The sequence below is a fragment of the Lonchura striata genome, chromosome 15 (assembly GCF_046129695.1).
Source record: "Lonchura striata isolate bLonStr1 chromosome 15, bLonStr1.mat, whole genome shotgun sequence".
Taxonomy (NCBI): Eukaryota; Metazoa; Chordata; class Aves; order Passeriformes; family Estrildidae; genus Lonchura; species Lonchura striata.
Genome location: NC_134617.1, coordinates 14,035,859 through 14,056,561, shown reverse-complemented (window position 1 = coordinate 14,056,561; position 20,703 = coordinate 14,035,859). Strand labels below are relative to the sequence as shown.

The 20,703-nt window shown below is 45.8% G+C and overlaps 1 protein-coding gene across 2 annotated transcripts in view; it reads left to right on the top strand.

The window, feature by feature from the left end:
* The window catches only part of SLIT3 (slit guidance ligand 3), a 482,283-nt gene that overhangs the window by 439,688 nt on the left and 21,892 nt on the right, over positions 1 to 20,703 (top strand). For both annotated transcript variants that reach the window (XM_031506038.2, XM_031506039.2), the window contains 4 exons: positions 1,715 to 1,808; positions 7,258 to 7,395; positions 12,920 to 13,160; positions 14,609 to 14,739. In XM_031506038.2, coding sequence (XP_031361898.2) covers positions 1,715 to 1,808; positions 7,258 to 7,395; positions 12,920 to 13,160; positions 14,609 to 14,739 — 604 coding nt within the window. The remainder of the gene's footprint in view (positions 1 to 1,714; positions 1,809 to 7,257; positions 7,396 to 12,919; positions 13,161 to 14,608; positions 14,740 to 20,703) is intronic.

Below are 20,703 nucleotides of genomic sequence, written 5' to 3'. Positions count from 1 at the left end.
TCTAATAGTGGTGGCTTCCTGGGATTCCTTGGCTCCAGGTGGAATTGCTTGTCCTGTGACCAGTAAAGTGCAGGTTGCCATGCCAGGCTCCCCTGGCAGTGCCAAGCCCAGCCCACCACAAAGGCAGGAGGGTGTGTGTGGCCCACGAGGATGGGGCTTGTGTTGGCAGTGCCCCCTCCCAAGGCTTGGATTCCTGCTCTCAGTTACACTTGTCAGCTCTCAAAAGCAGATCTAGGACATGTCCCATGTTTGAAACACACAAAAACAATTGAGTATTTTTTGCAAATACATATTATACTTCCATTCTAACAGGAAGAGTCATGTCAAGAGCTGTGTATCTTGTACTGGAGGGAGGCTGGACAGGTGGGAGGAATAACCTGACAGAGCAGTAGCACCTGGGGGAGTTAACAAACCACACCTATCAGCACCAGAGTCATCCTCAAAACTGTGCTCTCAGCCAGCCCACCAGATCTCAGACCTGATACAAAATGGATGGTTCTGATTTGCATTTTCTATCTGAATTTTAATCTTTGTGGTTTGCTTGGCTTGTGTTTTCAAGTGTTTCTCTGTAACCGCTAGAGTATAGAGAAATGGAAGGATTTTTGAAAATGGCATTTCTCCCAGGACAGGTGGAGCTGGAGCTCCATGAAAACCTTCCAGAACAATGCCAGCCCACCAGTGCCTCCCACATTACCCTTTTTCCCCACCATTCCCATGGCCTGGTGGTGTGTACCATGTATAGGCACAGAAAATATGTGTAACCTTGAAACCCTGCAGATGTGCTGCTCTGGTAGAGCTGCACAGGGGGCTTTGGGACTGTAGCTTTGGGGGGGTTCCATGTTGAGATTACCTGACCTCTGCTTTTCCTGCAAGGCTTTGGGAGGTGTGGGGTAGGTTTCTGTGTGATTCTGGGGAAGGCAAAGATCTCTGTGGTCTTTGGCTGGATCTCAAATCCTGGGGTACTGAAGTGTGACCTAATAATTTAGGAGTCAGAGAAGGATTGTATTTAAATAAACTATCACAGTTTGAACATTCTACAGCTATTAATTATTAAAACTTATACAAATCCAGGGAGGTTCGTGGCATGTTATACACCATACCTAGAAACAGCTGAGCTGGGCTTACATGAGGTAGATTTTTTCTGAAAAGACATCATCTCCTGTGAGCACAATAGAGCTAGTAGTTCTCTTATAAATAGTGAATGTTTTATAATTGCATGCAGTCCTAAAGCTGGTTCCTATTATGGAGAGTCACAGAGGTTTTGGGGGGAGGGTTTGTGGGTTGTTGTTCTTTCCCAGAATGATGTCCAATCAGCTTCTTTGGCAGTGTATTAACCATGGCTGAAATATGTGCCCGTGTGAAAATGTTATGGTCTAATGAGCAACTTCACTTTTGTGTCACTTTCTTGCTTTGAAATAAGAGGTTCTGGGTCAGGAAGTGCCCATTTGAGCCCTCGTGTGTCACCAAGTGCAGTTCATACGTCAGTGCTTTTCGTACCAGGCCTTCAAATCCATGTGACAGAAGCAGTGTGGTCACTGCAGGTCAAAGGAGCTGATTTAATGAAGTCTCATGTGCCTTCAACAAGCAATTTTGTCACTTCCTGCTGAACTACTGAGCTGTCTCCACTTAGGGAGATTGGCCATCCCTGGACATCACGGGTGTTCAGGATTGTTCAAACTGTGTTACAACTTTTTTGCTTTTTCCTTTGCCTCAGGTGAACTGTGTGATGAGGTGATCAACCACTGTGTTCCTGATCTAAATCCTTGCCAACATGAGTCCAAATGTGTTCCCCTGGACAAAGGAACCAGGTAAGAGTGTGTGTGTGTTGGTCTCTACACAGAGGGCACATTCATCCATCACCTTGACTGGAGTTGTACTGGCAATGAGTGGGGAGCAAAATTCACCAAAATTAACACAAATAATGCAAGACTATATACATTTCAGTCTGTGTCAAATTTTAATGCATCCATCCATACTTTTCTAGCTCTCTGTGGTTTACTAAAAATAATGGATGTACCCTCAGAGCAGAGGAATATTCTGGAATAGAGAGAATAGGAGCATGGCAGTATGAGTATTTATGGAACAGTCACTGCAAAGTACCTTATCCTACATCACAAACTAAGGACAGTTCCCTTATGTGGTCCTTAGGGCTCTAATAAATTCAAGCAGTGTAACAGGAGCCTGAACAGATCCAGAGCTGGATGGCTCCAGCTCAGGAGCCACCTTTTCCACTGGCCTTGCTTGGCCCATCTGGGGTTTGGTGATGTCTGTGTTTGCATTTTCCTGTTGGGAATGACATTGACTGTGTCACAGGGCAAGAGAAAGCCTCGTGTCCTGCATGGCAGCAAAACACCCGGAGCTTTGGGCCTGGGGGCTTGTGAGAGGTGCACAGCTCATGGCTTGTCTGAAGAGGGACTTCAGATTGCAGAGCAATTTAGCAAATAGAGACAGCTGGAAAGTCCAGCTCTGGGAAAACCTTCTCTGGAAAAGATGGCTGGAGACAAATCCAAGAGAGTTCAGTGCGGAGTGAGCTGCTCTCTGCACCTTCCCTAAGGCTTTTTCACAGCCACAGGGCAGCCCTGGGTGCCCTGGTTCCCTCCTGGGGTTCTGTCCTCTGCCCAGGAGAGAGATGGGAGCAGGCTTTGTTCCTCCTGCTAACTTCCAGCTGGGATCAGACTGTGTCCTGTGAGGCAATGTCAGAGCAGTGCAAACTGACACACAGGACATTTCAGGAGAGTTAAAAGGAAGTTAATCAAAATCTTAGAGAGGGTGGCTAGCTCAAGGGCAGCTGACTCTCTGCTAGACAGGCACTACAACACAAGCCTTTTGGGTGAAAAACCTCCAGACTGAAATGTTCCCAAATATTGAAAAAGGTGAAGCTATTAAATTATTAGGATGGCTCCCGAACTGATCTGTGGGCACTAGACAGGGAGGTGTGTGCCAGTGCATAAATAGTCCCTGATGTTCTTTCCAGGTTTCATTCCCAGTTAATTCATCATTTGGTTAATCCAGCACCTTTGGTTAATTCAGTAGCTACATCATGTTACAAGGCAAAGGCTTGTAACTCAAATTGCCTTCTTTTAGAGCATGAAGGGTGCAGACAGCTGTGGCCCTGAATGGTTTTCCCATACTGGAAGCATTGTCATTCCTGCCACCCAAAGAATTTGAGTAAACAGGATACTCTTTCTCACATGCTTTCTAGAAAACTGTTCTTCACAGTAGGGCCACTAGTCCTTGAGCGGAGCTAAAAAACTGCTTTTAAGTATTTTTCTGCTACTCTTTATTGTGTTATTCTTCGCACTATTCATAGAACACTACAGAAAAACCCATTATTTCTTTACTCCTTCTGTCCCATTTTCCTTTCTAGCAGCCAAACTTGAGAGGTGAGGGGGCCTTTAATGTAGAGGTGTCCAAGCATTGCTATTTCTTTCACACTTTGGCAGCACCAAACCATTCAGAAATGAGCCCTCAGCAGCTGTGCAGTGATGTATGGATGCTGCTGGGGCTCACTGCAAGCAGCAGCCTGTGCTCCTGTGCTGTAGCTGGTCCCTGAGCAGCTGATCTCCTGATGTATTGGAATCTGTGGTATTGAGATGATTCCGAGATTGTAGGAAGTCCTTGAGCCCCATTGCCAAAGCAGAAGCCATAATTGGTCTGTGCTGGTTCCAAGGTTGTTTATTCTGTTGATCTCTAACATGTTCTGCTGCCCTGCCCAGCTCTGTCCTGCAGGGCAGCGTGTGGGGCTCTGCCCTCGGTGGGATGTTACAAACATTAAATACCAGAAACTCCCTGGGCTGGATTTACAAGAACGTGCCAATATCTGTCACCTACGTTGGACAGTGTGTCCCCAGCCTGAACCAACAGAAAAATGCCAACACCACAGTGAAACATGGAGGGCATGAAGAAGGAGAAAAAGGACAAGGCACTCCCAATTTCCTCCATCTTGTCCCCTTTGGATCCCTAATCTAGAATCCTAAATTTTACTTTTGCACCTGTGCCACACTAATTATTACTTATATCAAACAGAGCTGGTAATTGATCCTGTAAGATTGAAAACTCTTTTCCATGGACAGAGATCACAGACTGTCTCTGGGGGCTCTGTCCAGGGGGTTCCTGACCCCTGCCAGGGTCCCAGACCTGCCAGGGCAGCCAGAGGGAAGCCCTGGGTTCCCACACTATGGTGCAGGATAATGCCCCTGCAGGAGGGCTCTGGCTCCTGTCTGTCCTGTCTGCTCCAGGGGCAGGGAGTGTCAGGGACAGGCTCTGAGCCCTGGGTATGTCAGCAGGAGCCACCAGTCAGTCTGTCCTGCCTTCAGCTCTGCTCAGTCTGCAGCTCTGCAGAGGAAGAAAATATGACAAAGACAGGAAAAAAAATAGGAAGCCAAGTTATTTATTGATGTGGGGAGGGAAATTCCATTCTGGCCCTGCGATAGAAGCTGTGATTCACGGCTTTAGTACAACAGACACTGAGTGCATGCAGATGCAAATCCCCTCAGATAGGCCAACAATTTAAATACCACTGGACATGTTTTAGGCTCTCTGTGATACTGGGAATGTTGCCATCACTACAAGGCTGTAACAGAAGACAAGATTTGAACTGTAGAGGTGTCAGATAGTCACTGGGAAATGAATATCTGGTCATGTAAATTAGTCTCTTATCACGATCAGAACATGAAGGTTTCTTTGCCACCTTCTTTATTGCATCAGACTCTTTTACTGATTGACACTCAGTCCCATGCTGGCACTGTGTGGGACTGTGGGATAAGGATGGAGTTACCTTGCCACCATTCCCTGATGGCACAGACCCTGAGTTTCTAGCAGGAGCTCAGATGAAGAATTCATGGACCTGAATCTCTCACCTCCTAGCCTTCAGGCAGGCATTTGTTGGTGGCTTCAGCTTAGATGTGACACACCCAGAGCTCAGAGAAGACTGATCCAAAAGGAATTCCATGTTTCTAAAGCCAAGCTTGGAAGCAAACTGGACTGTTTCAGTGTGTCTTTGGCTGCACAGAGCTCTTTGCTTTTGGAGTTAAATTTGCAGGTGGTTTTCTTCCCTTCCAGCCTTGATATCTTTAGTATGCTGTTACTATAAAGAAGAAGAGTAGCTTTCTGTATGCCAGAAAACAAAACAAAAAAACAGCTTTAACACAATGAAATTACTTCCAAAAAATAACTTCAAGAAAGGAGCATGTTTTTCCATTCACTGTATTGATGTTGGAGCATGATATAAATATACTTTATTATTCTAAAGCTTGGAATTATTACCTGACAGCTTAAAATGCTGATTTAATGCAGCCCCGCAGAGAAAAGTGGTGGTTCTGTCATTACTGAGATAGCCAATACACATCATAAAATTGATGCATGGCAGCCCTGAATAAGGAACTGCACATTGTTCATTATTACATCACTTTATATTAGGACTGCAGGGATCAATAAAAAACAACAGGATTAAATGCTGCCAGTTCCTCTCACAAAGTCTTTTGATTGACACTATTTCCTTGCAGGTGTGTCTGCAATGCTGCCAGAAAACGTTGCCCATTTCTTAGGATTTGGGGCAGGAAAGCTTCTTGGTTTTTGCTCTTTGCTCTGATTTGTCATCTCCATTATGTTAATCACAGTATTCCCCGAGGCACCAAGGTGTAAAATAGCAATATCACACGTGCAGAGCTGGGACAGGGACCCTGCTGTGGCTGCCAAGGCTGGTGGTGGGGGCTGTCCTGCAGGGAGGGAGGAGATTCTGCATGCACCTACCCCTGCCCATCGACAGCCGAGCTGAACAGGCTGTGCCCCATTGCCTCCAGTCAAGCCGTGCTCTAAAGGGAGACTGGAGCTCACCTTCTCTGTGCCTGAGCAGGGTGGCTGTGCCACCCTGCAGCCACTCCCAGCCACTGGCACTCACAGGACACTGTCCTGCCCTGCAGTGTCACCCAGCTCAGCCCTGGGAGCAGTGTGCTGTCACTGGGAACAGCAGCCAGCACAATGGTGCTGCCTGGGAAGTGGAAGTGTTTCTTCCTCATCACTCCTGTGTGTCCAGTTCCTCTGAAGAGGTTTTCCACAAGGTGTTCCTCCCGCATTTACCCTCCAGGCTGCTGGCAGGGAGGAGGAGGAGTAGGCCAGCTGAAGAGATTGATGGAGCTGCAGCCTCTCTCTCCTGATGCCCCATCCTCAGCTTTATAATGTCTCTCCTCTTCCAGCTCTCAGTGATTCACACGTTGGGTCCAACCACAGGCTCTAGCAAGAGCACAAACCTCTCTTTTAGTGCTGAAATTCTCCGCAGCTCTTCCCCTGATTTGGTTGAAGTGGTATGCCTTTTGTTTTCCAGATGTACAACATCCAGCTGGGAGGACTAAAATGTGTTTTATGGACTAAACAGTGTTCATGACTAAACATTGTCTACAGTTAGATTCAAAAAAAGACTGCTCAGCAATCCCAAAAGATCTGATCCAAGTCAGAGACTTTGGGATGCATTTTCTATTGTCAGGTTATAAACTTCTGCAAGACTTATAAATAGAAATGCTGATTCAGCCTTCGTACAGCAAACTTGAGAATTGTATAAAATAAAACCAGCAGGCAAGTCTGCAGGTTTGGGTGCATCCCACTGTGCTCCATCCCATGGTGTCACCCCACAGCAGAAGGTGCAGTGTCACCGTGGCAAAGGACATGCTGCAAAGACAACTTTCCATTGTAGCAGCAGTATTTTGCCTTGCCAATGAGTGGAAAGCAGGTGGTGGTCTCAAAACTTGGTCTTTCTCTCTGAATTTGCTGGGGTTTATAGCTTGTTTACAGGTTGCTTCCATTTGGAAGGTGAAGCCTTCATGCTCCATGAAGCTGCACAGGGCCAAGCTCAGACACCCAGCAGTGTGCAGGCATTGGCAAAATCATACTCTGGGGCATCAGAGGCACTGCCCTGGCAGAATATTGCCCCTTGAGTCTGTGAGGTTAGGGAGGGGATTGTCATCTTTAGCACAACTGGGAGTCTGCAGGCTGAGCACCCTTCCCGCAGACTCGGCTGGGGATAAGATGTAGGGTGGTGGTGCTTTGCTCGACTGGAATTTCAGCAGATTGCAGAACCTCAAAAAAACCTGTACGAAAGCTGGGAGGGACCTGAGCCCTTCTGACCGCAGGAACTGTGCTTGATGCTGCCAGAAATCATTGCACACATCTCCCCACCCCAAATCCAACAGGTGCTAGGCTGCAGTGCGAGCTGCCGGCGTGGATGCTGAAGGAGCCATTAACAGGGATGTTGCTGCCTTTCAGATGCGAGTGCCCGCCGGGCTACAGCGGCAAACACTGCGAGGTGGACGATGACGACTGCGTGGGGCACAAGTGCCGGCACGGAGCCGCCTGCGTGGATGCGCTCAATGGCTACACCTGCGTGTGCCCGCAGGGCTTCAGGTAGGGCAGCGCTCCTCCGGGCCCTCCCGTCCTCATCAGCCCCTAACAGCACTGCTCTGACACCCTCATCAACCCCTAACAGCACTGCTCTGACATCCTCATCCTCCTCTAACCCAGCACTGCTCTGACATCCTCATCAGCCCCTAACAGCACTGCTCTGACATCCTCATCAACCCCTAACAGCACTGCTCTGACATCCTCATCCTCCTCTAACCCAGCACTGCTCTGACATCCTCATCCTCCTCTAACCCAGCACTGCTCTGACATCCTCATCCTCCTCTAACCCAGCACTGCTCTGACATCCTCATCAACCCCTAACAGCACTGCTCTGACATCCTCATCCTCCTCTAACCCAGCACTGCTCTGACATCCTCATCCTCCTCTAACCCAGCACTGCTCTGACACCCTCATCAGCCCCTAACAGCACTGCTCTGACATCCTCATCAACCCCTAACAGCACTGCTCTGACATCCTCATCCTCTTCTAACCCAGCACTGCTCTGACATCCTCATCCTCCTCTAACCCAGCACTGATCTGACATCCCCCTATGAACGGGTGCCTCAAGTCCTGTCCCTGCTTAAAAAGAGGTTTTAACAAGTTAACTGGTAATTCTTGCTTTAAAGCAGCGATTTTGGGGCAGTGCTGTGGGAGTGTGCCTGCCCCAGCCATCCCTGCTAACACACTGAGCACACCACCTAACACACTCAGGTGGAGATAAGCCCTGCATGTGCAGAGTGAGCAAAGGATAATAAAATTGTGTTTATGAACCCTCCCAACTAGCTGCAAGGAAAATGTGAGCCTGAAGATTTTGTGGCAGTGTCTCTGTGCCTCTTGGACGAGCTCAGTATGATTCAGGCTGTAAATTTCCAGCCTCTCATTCTGACAGCTGCCAATATATCTGACTCCTGGAAATCTCTGTCTGTCAAAGATAAGTGTGCTCCTCCAAATGGATTCACTAATCATTGCCTGGGGCTGGATACTGGCTTCCTTCCAGCTAAACCTTTTCTGTGTTTGAAATACACACATGAGACAAAGAAGGAGTACCTGGACAGATCAGTCTTGACAAAGGAGAAATTGCATGAACACTTATAAATCATCTTCTCTGCTTTGTATCTGCAACTGTTTTCATTCTTCTTCCTTTCATCCTTGCTGGTTTGGGGTTTTTTCCTTCCCTCTCAACACACATTTCTGTTGCAAAGCAGACAGCCTTCCTTGAATAGGCATTGATATATAACATGATGTCAGCCCGTGGATCCACAGAATCAGACTTGTTATTTACAAGGTATCAGATGTCCTCTGAATTTCAAATTCACACCCTTCTCTCCCTGTTTCACTCTCTGCTTCAGTCCATCTGATGGCCTTAGGGATCTTGCAGATTGGTGACTGGTAAGGCTAACGTGACTGTGGGATGTAAATCTTCAGTGTTATCTAATTTTTAGAGTTGAGAAATGGGATCGCAAAGCCATGTCTGGAGCCAAGGGTAACTTGAGCCTGTCATCAGATGGGACTGACTGGGAGATTTTTGCTGCAGTCCCCTGATTTTTTAAGGCCTGTAAGCACTAGGCAGTGATGAATGTGAGGGTTTTTTTCTGGGCAAGCAGAGTCACAGTGTTTGTCAGAGATGTTCTGAGTTGACACAGCTGGGTGGAGCAGCAGGGGTAGGTGGGAGGTTGGTCTGGTCCCTCCCCACGTACCAAAGAGCTCTACTGGCAATTTAGGCAGTGCCCTGGGTTGTCTGGTCTCACAGCAGGGGCATCAAGAGCAGAACCTGGAACAGTCCAGTCCTCTCTCCTCAAATGAGGGGGTCTCATTCCACTAACAGTCCTCAAGTAGAGGAAGCAAGCTCCAAAACTCAACTACCAGCTTAGACAGCACTTCACAGCCCGAGGCAACCATGGGCAGGCAGAGTAATTCCACTGCCTGTCAACAGCACAGCCGGGATTGAGTTCTCCTGTTTGCTTTCTTTTTTTCCACTAGTCCATGTCACTACCCTAAATTTCCTGTGCAAGATGCAAGGAAGACAAGGGTCTTCTGGGAGGAAAACCTCACACTGAGCACTACTACACTCCCTCTGCCAAGGCAGAGAGCAAGATGGAGCCCCATGTGTTCTCCATGCAGAACAGTCCCTGATCTTGTTTGATTTCAGGATTAAAATTCTGCTAACAAAATATGATCTCATTATTCTTCCCATGACTCAAGCCTTTTGTAGTTTAAAGACTCGCTGCTCTGAAGGGGTTCTGAGGTTTGGGTTTTTTCCTGTTAAGATTACAAATGCAAATATGGTGATTGACAGAGTTCAGCCTTCTGATGTTCAGGGTTACAGACTCCCCTGTCCTCACAGCTGCCTTGGGGACGGTGATGTGTGGCAAGGAGATAACTGTGCAAGTGTTTGAAGGCTGCAAGTGCTGATGAAAAGGAGACAACACAAGGGGTGGTCTGACAAAGGTATCTAGGAGACCGAAAATGATGATTAATAAAGTTTTTTGGCTAAGTATCAGGAATAATTTCCTAGCAGTGAGCTTGCAGAGTGCCCTCCCAATTATCCAGAGCTTATGCTGTTGTAATAAAAGCACAGACCTATAATGATTTTATGGTTGTCACTATGCTGTGTGTCAAAGCCATTTGGAGCCACACATTAAAAAGATGTTAAAACTTCCATGCTCACACGGCTCAACAAATGGCACTTGGCTAATTCTGAACAGTGTAGGTAGGGCCTCATGCACAGTGAGGCTCTCATGACAGCCCCAAAAATCAATAGTGCCACCATGCACACACTCTCCTATTTCATCACTTCCCAGTCACTGGTCAGGTATAGCTGTGCTCCGTGTAACACCTTTCCTTAGCACTCACCAACTTCAGAATATGCTTTCCTCCTGAAAAGTTTCCAGTGTTTTCTTCCCAAAATAGCCCTCATTTGCCCCCTGCAGATGAAAACATTTTAGAGAATGTATGAGCCCCGCTGAATAAACCCCGAGTTCTCAAAGCTTCCCTCCAGCAATCAGCCTCACAGTAGTGCTGCCTGATAAATGCTGCTCTGGTGGGGAAGCACACATTAAGCTGCAGAGCCTGATGGAAGCACTGCTCCTCTGTGGTGCAGATGCTTCCGAGTTCTCCACTGGGACAGATTGCTGCAAGGAACTCGCAGTGATTATTTAAATAAATGAGATTGTACCAGGCAGAATGGACTTGGCCAAGCTATGGAAGTCAGGCAATGTTCCACATTCCACTGCTGGGGAAATAAATTATATTAATTATTTCTAAATATATACTTTTAAAAAATGCTCAAAATTAAAAAGGAGTGGGCCTTGACAGACACAGTCATTAATGTAAGTTCTAGGTGCCAGTATCAGGAGAGCTGCCCTGGTAAAGCCACACACCAGAGGGGTTTCACAGCAAGCAAGGGTGTGCAGGAGCCATACCAGGAGCTTGGGGAATCTTTCAGAGCAGCACTAAGCACAGACACTCTGGCTTCTTCCAACATTTGCTTTCTGTTAGTGGAGGCTGTTGCGGGTCACATGGATTTTTTCTATTATGATTATTTTTAACTTCCAAAAAATTAAAATTATATGCACTGATTTCCCTTCTGTTTCCTACTTGCTGCCGAAGACAAAACAAAACAGTGGGCATTAGGTAGACTGGAGCTCACAGGCTGGGTTAGCAGTGCTCTGTTCTGCTGGTTCCTCTGGAAAGGGATTCCCTTGTTTGCCACTCACAAGAGCAGAGTAGACTCAAATCACAGATGTAGGATGGGGAGGTCTCACATTTGGGCTTAAATGGCTCCCAGACTTCACTGGGAACCTCTGCAGGGCACAGTGGGGGTGGAGCTGTTTCAGGCAGGCTGCGGTGCCTCGCAGAGCTGAAGAAGCAGTGCAGAGGGCAGTTCAGCTGCTCCCAGTGTCTGCTCTGCCTTCTTCACATCCAGCTCGGGATCCCCGGCAGCCCTCAGCTGTGCTCCTCTCACAGCGAGCAGCAGGCACACGGTGGCTGCACCTCAGAGCCACTACTGCAAAGCAGAATGGCAGTGATGCCCTAGGATTTTAGCTTTTCTATTGTTCAGATCCTCTACTGCCTCAGTGTGTAACTCTGTAATTCCATAGCCTGTCAGCTACTGAAATTTATTGAGATAAAACAATTTCTGTCTAGACCTGAAACTCAAGGACACCTCACTGTCTCAGGCCCCGAGAGATGTAAACAACCGTGATTTGTGGGGGGGCAAACTTGGAGTAAATGACTTCATTACCTGAAGCTGTAATTGGAGGATTAACCCCTGAGGTGTAAATGGACCAAACTGATAATTACCTGAAAAACTCATCACCATCATCTCACCTGGGTCACCAGAAAGTGATGCCTTGGAGTGGCTACCTAAAATAGAGGCTAGACAAGATTAGAGCAAAAGCAGCTATTTATTAAAGGCCTTCTGCTTTTATTCTCTTAATCTTGTCCAGTCTCTGTTTTAGGCAGCCACTCCCAAGGCATCCTCAGTGAAACGAGGATGAAAAATCAACCCCACAATTCCAATACAGATTTGTAGGGAATGGGTATGTTTATTCACAGCACTGTGGACGCATGTCAGGACTCATTGCCCTTTAATGGACATATGTACCTCTGAGAACTCCCAATCCTTTTTTATTAGCCTTACTAATCTCCATATGCCTAGAATTTCACAATAGGTTAATGCATATTCATTATGCTGATTTCACATTACACTTACAGCTAGTTACACTTGTACTGGTTTTTGTTAGAAAGTACAGAAAGAACTCCTGGGTCACTCTGCCCTGTCTGTTTCAAGGTCCGGGGATTCTTTTTTGTCTTTTAGTGTGGAAATTTGCATCCTTTTTCCTTAGCTGGAGTAGTTTTTCTAGGGCTGCAGTCACCAGACTAAACAGCCTATTTAGCAAGCTCAAAGTGGCACGTTTCACCTAAATCCAAATGGATTTCTGTTCAATTTTCACTCTGTCTCATTAGCACCTTGACGTTCCCCCCTCGCACTGAATATCAGGCTAACCCAGAGGTCCGAGGCTGTGAGGGGAGAAATATCAGGAGATGGGCAAAGATTTCCAAAAGAGGCTCTTACCCCAAGATATGTTGGTTCAGCTCTCTTTATTCTGTGGTGTTCAACTTACCCCGAGATATGTTGGTTCAGCTCTCTTTTTTCTGTGGTGTTCAACTTACCCCGAGATACGTTGGTTCAGCTCTCTTTATTTTGTGGTCTTTAACTTACCCCAAGATACATTGGTTCAGCTCTCTTTATTTTGTGGTGTTCAAGGGGAGAGCGGGGCAAAAGAGGATGAACAGGAAATGTCAGGGGTCTATATGGACTTTGGACAGGGTGGGCTTCTCTGGGTCTCCGCCAACCCCATTGGGGCAGGAAGGAGGGTCCAGGGCTATCTGATCAGAGTCACAGGGTCCTGGGGAAGGGGAAACAGAGTGCCCATGAGCTCACTGTGACATAAAACCAAGAAAACCATGATGACCGAGGGAAAACGAAGGGCAATTTCAGGACGTTGTTTCCTTTGCTGTGCAGTGGGCTGCTGTGCGAGACGCCGCCGCCCATGGTGCTGCTGCAGACCAGCCCGTGCGACAACTACGAGTGCCAGCACGGCGCGCAGTGCATCGTGGCGCAGCACGAGCCCGTGTGCCGCTGCCTGGCCGGCTTCGCGGGACAGCGCTGCGAGAAGCTCATCACCGTCAACTTCGTGGGCAAGGACTCCTACGTGGAGCTGCCCTCCGCCAAAATCCGCCCCCAGGCCAACATCTCCCTGCAGGTTGGTCAGAGTAAAGACTTAGCTGGAGGCTGCGTGGGTAAAAATTGGTATTTATTGGCAGTACCGGTGGTGCTGTGTACTCCTGTAATTGTGGAAAAATGCATTTTCTAATCTGCTGTAAGGTTTCAGTTTCTGGTGAATTTTGTCCTTGAAATAGTTCCAATTAATCAGTTTCTTTGTTCGTATCTAGCATTATGTGACTGTACCAAGAAAAAACAGTGAATGTGTGTGGATGTGACAACCTGGCCAGAGAGACAGACAGCTAGATAAGTTTTCCCAGAATTGGCCCGGGAGACTTTAGGGAGCTGGAGATAAACAATGATACCCAATTATTAACCACAACCTGCAGGTGGTGTTTTTCTAATATCTGTTTTCTTCTTAATCTCATAAGAATGTTTACAAATGGGTGTCTTGTTAATTAGCCATTCAGGTGAAATGTATTGATTAAATGATCAGTCAGGCCCACCTGTATTGGGCTAGTGTATAAAAGAAGCAGTTTCAGTAAAGACTGTGCTTATGCCACTTAGCCTTCCGCCTCTGTGTTATTTGTGATTTAACAGTGACAAGTGTGCAACTGCAGGGTTACACTGCCTCAAATAGAAGGAGGAGGGCTGAACTCCTCTACGGGGTGAATATTTTTAAGGAAATTCTTGCCTGTTGTGACTACACAACCACAAAAAAGCACAAGTGACAAAGGTAAACTGTAGAGCAGTTTGACTTTCAGACACTTGGCTTTTGAGGATATGAAATCCACAGGTTTAATTCACTGTTCACAAGAAAGAAAAGCAAATGTACAAGTGAAATCCATGCATAGAGACATTTAACCTGTATCATGCATGTGTCTCATGCTGATGGAACAGGGGCTGCTGGCCAAAGTCCTGGAAAAATTTGTGAGCCACTTGTCTGCTCTAAAATCATTGAAATGTGAAGGAGAGACTGAAGCACCAGTGTGCCTTTGTGGGCACATATTCTGCTTCAGAATCTCTCCACACTCTGATTCCCAGACTGGCAACACAACCAGGGATGAGTCAGGAGTGCCCTGTGTCTTCCTGCTGATTCTTCCCACAGCACTGTGTTTTATCCTGTACAACTTGGTGTCCAGTGTCATGATACTTCTTAAAACAGGCTGCTCTGAATGGCCTCTCTGGACAATATTTTGCTTATTCCATAGACAAAAGGCCTGGGATTTTGATACAGGCTTAGGGCTCAGAAGACAACTGAAAACTGGTTCTTACGTGAAATGGGAAGCTGACCTATGTGTGTGAGCCCAGCCAAGGGCACCAAGACCTTTTGTGCCTCCTGGCTCTTGCTCTCATTGCTCTTCATATATATGATGTATTAAAGCATATTTGAATTGCATATATGATTTTGATTTGTTTTTAAATACAGGTTTATTCCTTTTATTAATCATTCTCAAGCAACCTTACGTGGTTGTGAATGTTTCACAGGTAGCCACGGACAAGGACAATGGCATTTTACTGTACAAAGGAGACAATGATCCTTTGGCTCTGGAGTTGTACCAAGGACACGTGAGGCTCATCTATGACACCCTGAACTCCCCACCCACCACAGTATACAGGTAAGTGGCTAAGCTCTGCCAAGACAGTTGACTTACAAAACTGGTGGAGGAGAGGTAGGATTTTTCTAAGCAAAGTGCATTGCCTTTTATTTTACTTCAAGGTATCTCTTTTATGCATGTAATTAGATAAGAAAGTCAGAATAAAGACTTAGCTGGAGGCTGCATGGGTAAAAATTGACATTTATTGGCAATACCAGTGATGCTGTGTACTCCTGCAATTGTAGAAAAATGCATTTTCTAATCTACTGTAAGGTTTCGGTTTCTGATTGATTTTGTCCTTGAAATAGTTCCAATTAATCAGTTTCTTTGTTGATATCTAGCATTATGTGACTGTACCAAGACAGTGAATGTGCAACTGCAGGGTTAGACTGCCTCAAATAGAAGGATAAGGGCTGAACTCTTTTACAGGGTGAATATGTTTAAGGAAATTCTTGCCTGTATCAGTAGTAACAACCACAAAGAAGAACAAATTACAAAGGTAAATGTTGAATAGGTTGACCTTCAGACACTTGGCTTTTTGAGGATATGAAATCCTCTTTTTTTTTTTTTTTATTCACTATTAACAAGAAAGGAAAGCAAATGCACAAGTGAAATCCATACATAGAGACATTTGTGCAGGAAGGAGGGATGTGCTGCCCTTTTCCTCCACGGTTCCTTCAGCATCCCTCTCCCCTGGATGTCATTTTCAAGCCCTGTTGCTCCAGTTTGCTCTGAGCACAGATGCAGTTGTGACCACACCGAGCATTTTGGGTTGAGCACAGACTCCTGGCACTGTGTGTGCAGCAGAGCTGCAATTCCCAGCCCAGCTCACGCTGTGGGGAACTGCATCCTGCTGGAGCAAGGGACAGCATGGATGTGATGTCACCACGCATCACCCACCTCGTACTTTTCTCAGAAGGTTTTCTCAGCACTTGCTAACACTTGAGCCTCCCAGGAATTTTCTTTAGGGGAATGGTGACATTTTTAAGAAAATGAAAACATTCTTTCTGTATTAAAGCAAACTGGAAAATATATGCCAGAGCTCACCCTAGGTCTAGCATGGCTCTGTGTGGTGGAAAAATCTCTCCTCCAACCCATGCTCCCAAAGAAAGGCTCAGCAGTCTCTGTTGTTCTGTCTCAAGGCAGTTTATTGCAAGTTATCTAAAAGATTTTCTTCTGGGGCTGCTGTGGTTTGCTCACAGCTCAGGCAGAGGCACACACACACCCTGACATCCTCTCTGACCCCGACTGCTTCTTCTCTCCCCGCCCAGGGCTGCTGCTGTCTTTTATATGGTACATTACATGTTACATGGTTACAGTTTTTCCCCAATGCCTATTACCTATATTAAATGGTGCTTTTCTGTTCTAAACCAATCTGTGAATGCCAACATCACCAAGAACAGGAGGTAAGGAAGAAGAAAGAGGGAGGTCAGGACAGGCCCAAATCCCTCCATCTTAAAACCTCTGATCCCCATGTACAAGACCTAAAACCCCCCTGTATAGGACTTAAACCCCCCCTGTACAGCTCTCAAAAATTCTTCCCTTTATTTTGTGACTACTTCTACTATAATAGCTAAACTTTTGTGACTTCTTGTGCTTCCTGCAAGGTTGGTAAATCATTCCATGGCTCAAACCCAAAATCACAGCTGTTTCCAGCTGCCTGCCAGGGTCTCAAATGCTTCTGACCTGGACCCGGAACATCCAAAAATGTCTGAGGGACATTTTGAGTTCTGACAAATATCAGTGCAGACAGGTTGCCAGGAAGAGCACTGGCTTGTCCCCTGTAGGAATGAAGGCAGTGGTTTGCCCATGGTTTTCACCAGCTGGATGGGTAGGTGTGAAAAACATCTCCTGTGTGTGGCCTCTGATCCTAATTGATCAGCTGTTAGATCAAAGCTGAAGTTGATAAACAGTTTTGTGGTGCTAATTAGAACAGAGGGAAAGCTCCTTATGTGTGGGGCTGACAGGTCCATGTGGATGTTTGCTGGCCAAAGTCACCGTGGCAGAGTGGGCACAGGAGCTGCTGCCACCACCACACAAACACCACTCCATGGATCCACTGCCTTCTGGCAGAGCCTGGGGTGGTGGGTTTGGTGTCCTCCTTGTCCCCACGCCCTTCCCAGGGATCAAGGAGGAGGGCTCCATTCACACTGACACCTCATTACCATAAGATTAATGGCCCGTTCACTCCATCTTGTGCACCGTGCTCTGCTGAGATGGGAAAGAAGCTGCTTAATACAATGCCCTTTTCTGAAATGTCACTCTAATCTTTTATTAGTTTAAGGAGTGGAGCAAAATGGGATTAGCATGGAGCTCGATGGGAAAAGATTAGGTTGATTGAGAAAAACTGCAGCTAAAGAATGTCAGAAAGGGCCTCTAAATAGATTAAAAGTCTTGTTTTGCTTAAAGGCTGAAGAAGGAGCAGGAAAACCTGCTTGTCCCTTTACAAACATAGGATTTAAGGGTAGAAGACATAAGTGGATCAGGTTTGACCTCTCTGTTTGACTTTCAGCTAAGGCATGAGCTCTGTTTGGCCTAAGACATGACTTCCAGCTTGGCACAGAGTTTTGACAGAAAAACACCAAATAACAGAAAATCCCCCATTTCCTTTTAGCTTGGACAATGGTCAATTATTTCCATTATCCAGGCATTGGCCATCATTTCTAAGTTGTGTCACTAATACCTCCTGGATTGTTTAGAGGCTTTCTCAAGGGAAATTAAAGTCTACTTATACCTGGACCTGGTTCCCATGAGTTTATCTGGACTTTTATGTGCATTTTCTCCGAATCTGCATTTTGATTAAATGAATGGCTGGTTCAGTGTGATGCATTTTATCACAACCTGAAGAATTTGGGAAACTCGCTTTCTTCAACTTCTTCTTTCGCTTTCATTTGTGATTAAAAACAAGGTTGCCAGAAGAGCATGTAACATCCTGACCTCACCACTGGTAAAACAGTTTGCCTTCCCTACTGCCTCGTCCCTGCTGTCTTGTTTAGATGCCTCATTTCAGTTTCAATCTCAGCAAAAGTGGACTTATTACCTTTGCAAAGCTCTGTTGAAAGACTATGAGATTAATTTTCACAGTCAATATCATGTTCTGCTCCCCTCCAGAGCAGTCCACTTTTTGGACTGGATGAGCAGGGCTTTGGCTCTTGGTTTTTCCCCAGAAGAGGAGGAGGCCTTAAAATGCTGCCTGGTGGGAGCTGTGCCAGCTACAGCTGCAGGAAATCTGTCACTGACCTGGTCCTGGGCTGTAACTGAGATGTTTTGCTGGCTATTTCAGGTTCTCCCAGGATGGGATGTGGGAAATCATTGGCAAGCCACATGAGCTTTAATTCCTCATCAGTCTCCATGATAAGATTTATTAATAGTACTTACAAACAGTAAAATTAGCAAAGTACTTGGCTAATACAGGTAATATCCTGTAGGGATAAGATAAAAGCTGTTGTCTGGGAAGCCAGCAGTGAGTAAGTCACACTTGGTGGTAATTTTTCATAGTACTCCACAAGGATGAAGCACTCCCTGTGCCCCAGCCCCGTGGGCCAAAGCTGGGGGAAGGTTTGCCCCAGACACAGGGGTGCTCTCGGCTGCTGTGGGCTCTGAGAGTGGCTCTGCTGCAGAGATTGCAGGGCAGAAATGTGCCAGAGGAGTGGACTGCCAGGAAAGAGGTGCTCATTTAAACTCCTCTGGGAAGGCAGGTTGTCCCTGGCTGCCAGAGGGAACCTGTTCCTGTGTTTTAGTCACTCCTCTGAGCAGATTGAACCAGAACTGCATTACAAAGTCAGTCTGGAAAAGCCCAAGATAACTGACTGCGCGTTCAGGTTTGCTTAACATGTGTTTGTCCCTGTGCTAGGTTTGGATAGAAAGGTTAAAGTTGACATTGGGCTTCTCTCATTCCAGTCAGGTAAAGGTCAGTACATGTCCAGTGGAAATGACTACCTAAAATTCCCTGTCATTTATCATCAAGTTAGAGAGAAATACAAGTTAATGCATAATGTAATATAATGCAATGACAGAACTCACCCTTTAAAAGAAAATCTGACTAATCTTTTACTGGAACCTGTCACTTGTGAGCTGCAGAAAAATGGTTTCCTGGACATCAGAGTAAAGCTCTTACAGAATATCTATTTTTAAAATAGGATTCCAAGTTATTGGTTTTTTAATTCTTTTTAATGGACAAATGAGTACAGGAATCTTTTTCTGAATGCTTTATTGCCCCCCTGGTTTCTGCACTGCTCAGAGTTACTCTTCCATGCCATGACAGTGCTTGGTGCCACCCCAACAGTGAGTTCTTGAAATGAAGTAAATCTTTTACACAGATGCTGTACCTTAATTTAAAGATGCCAACTGGTAAGAAACATGCTGCTTTTACTTACTACCACAGTCCAATTGTTACAAGTTTAAATTAACAAAGAGCAGTTAATTCCATAGTTCCAGCATTCAGCCATTGACACTGGTATCTGTTTAACTGTATTCTATAGGGAGAACTCCCTATTTTCAGTCTTTTTTCCCACATCTGTTCCTTGAGCCAGAGATAAGACCTTACTTGTAAACTTTTCTCTGATAGATTTTATGCTGCCATACAGTCATATTGATTTGGATGCTGAAATAATCCTTCCTAATACAAATGGAAAACAGAACTTTGACACAAACTGCTGATGTAATTCCCTCCAGAGTTCCCAGATTGCCATGTTGCATACAGACTGTTATATCTGGTAAAGAGCAAGATGCAGGCATCGTTGGTGTAAAATCATATGTTTTCATGCAAGTTTCCTGACAGCAGTGAAAAAGGAGGCAGTTAGGAAAAGATAAGAATGAATTATATTTGTCTTTCCGTAGAGACTACACCCAAATTACATTATAATTCCTTTTAAAAGTATCCTTGCATAATCTGCTTTCAAAAATGCTACATCATTAAAAATATTCCTTGTAGATTGTATCATGCAGTTCTCATGGTCTGGCTGACTCTTACATAGCATAGCTGGATGTTCTTGTGGTTAAAGCAAAAGGCCTGAAGTGAAGGAGCTTACATTCCTACTGTATCTGTTTCAGATGTGATGACTGCAAGATGACAAATTAAATCTGGTTCCCTGTGCACACTAAAAAGTAGAGAAAGGCATGAATAATCCAAAAGGTGTTTCAGAAATGTGCTGCAGGTGTCTGGAGGGTGAGGTTCCTACTCCCCTGTGCTTCCAGGCTGTGGAACAGCACAAGGTTCTTTTGCTGGTGGCATCTGCCAACTTCTGTGCCCTTCCACTCCCTCGGGCTCTGCCCGTGGCTCTGGAGCCTGGGAGCTGCTGGAACTCAGTGTCCAGCACTGTCCCTGGCCATGCCACTGCTGAGTGGATGTGCTGATCCCCAAAGACTGTGGTCATCTACTCAAGTTTCTGCTGGGGCTGAAGTTGAACAGTTGCCTTGATGGTGAAAGAACATCTACACCTTCCACAGAGAGGGATTTTGTGCCATTGTCTCTTTAGCTGGAATTCTTCATCTACAGAAAAGCCTGGGAGGCTTCACCATTAATTCTCTGCCTTCTGGGGAGGAATGTGCTGGAGGAATGAGAACATTAATTATTCTTAGGATCATTATTAGAGCTTGTCAAACTCAGTTTTTGGCAAAAGTGTCTTTGCAGAGTGCACTGCATGACTGCTCCTGTTCTTCCTAACACCTTCACAGTCTGCAGCCCATGCTGTGCCCATCCCTGGTGGGATGCCTGTTTGATACTCTGGATGGGCTCTAAATAGGCTGTTTTTCAGTCATTTCTGTGAGGCATCACTGAGCCTTTACAATTCTGCATGTTTGCAATTCATTTTATTCTATCACACACTCTTATTTTTTCAGGTACCCCTTAGGGATTCTGTATCAAATGTAATGAAAGAAACTGGCATTACTTTCTAACCTGCACAGGAAAAATTGTAAAATTTGAATGTACTTGTACATATTGCATGAGCCAAGGCAAAGGACAGCTGAGTTACTTTTTTTACC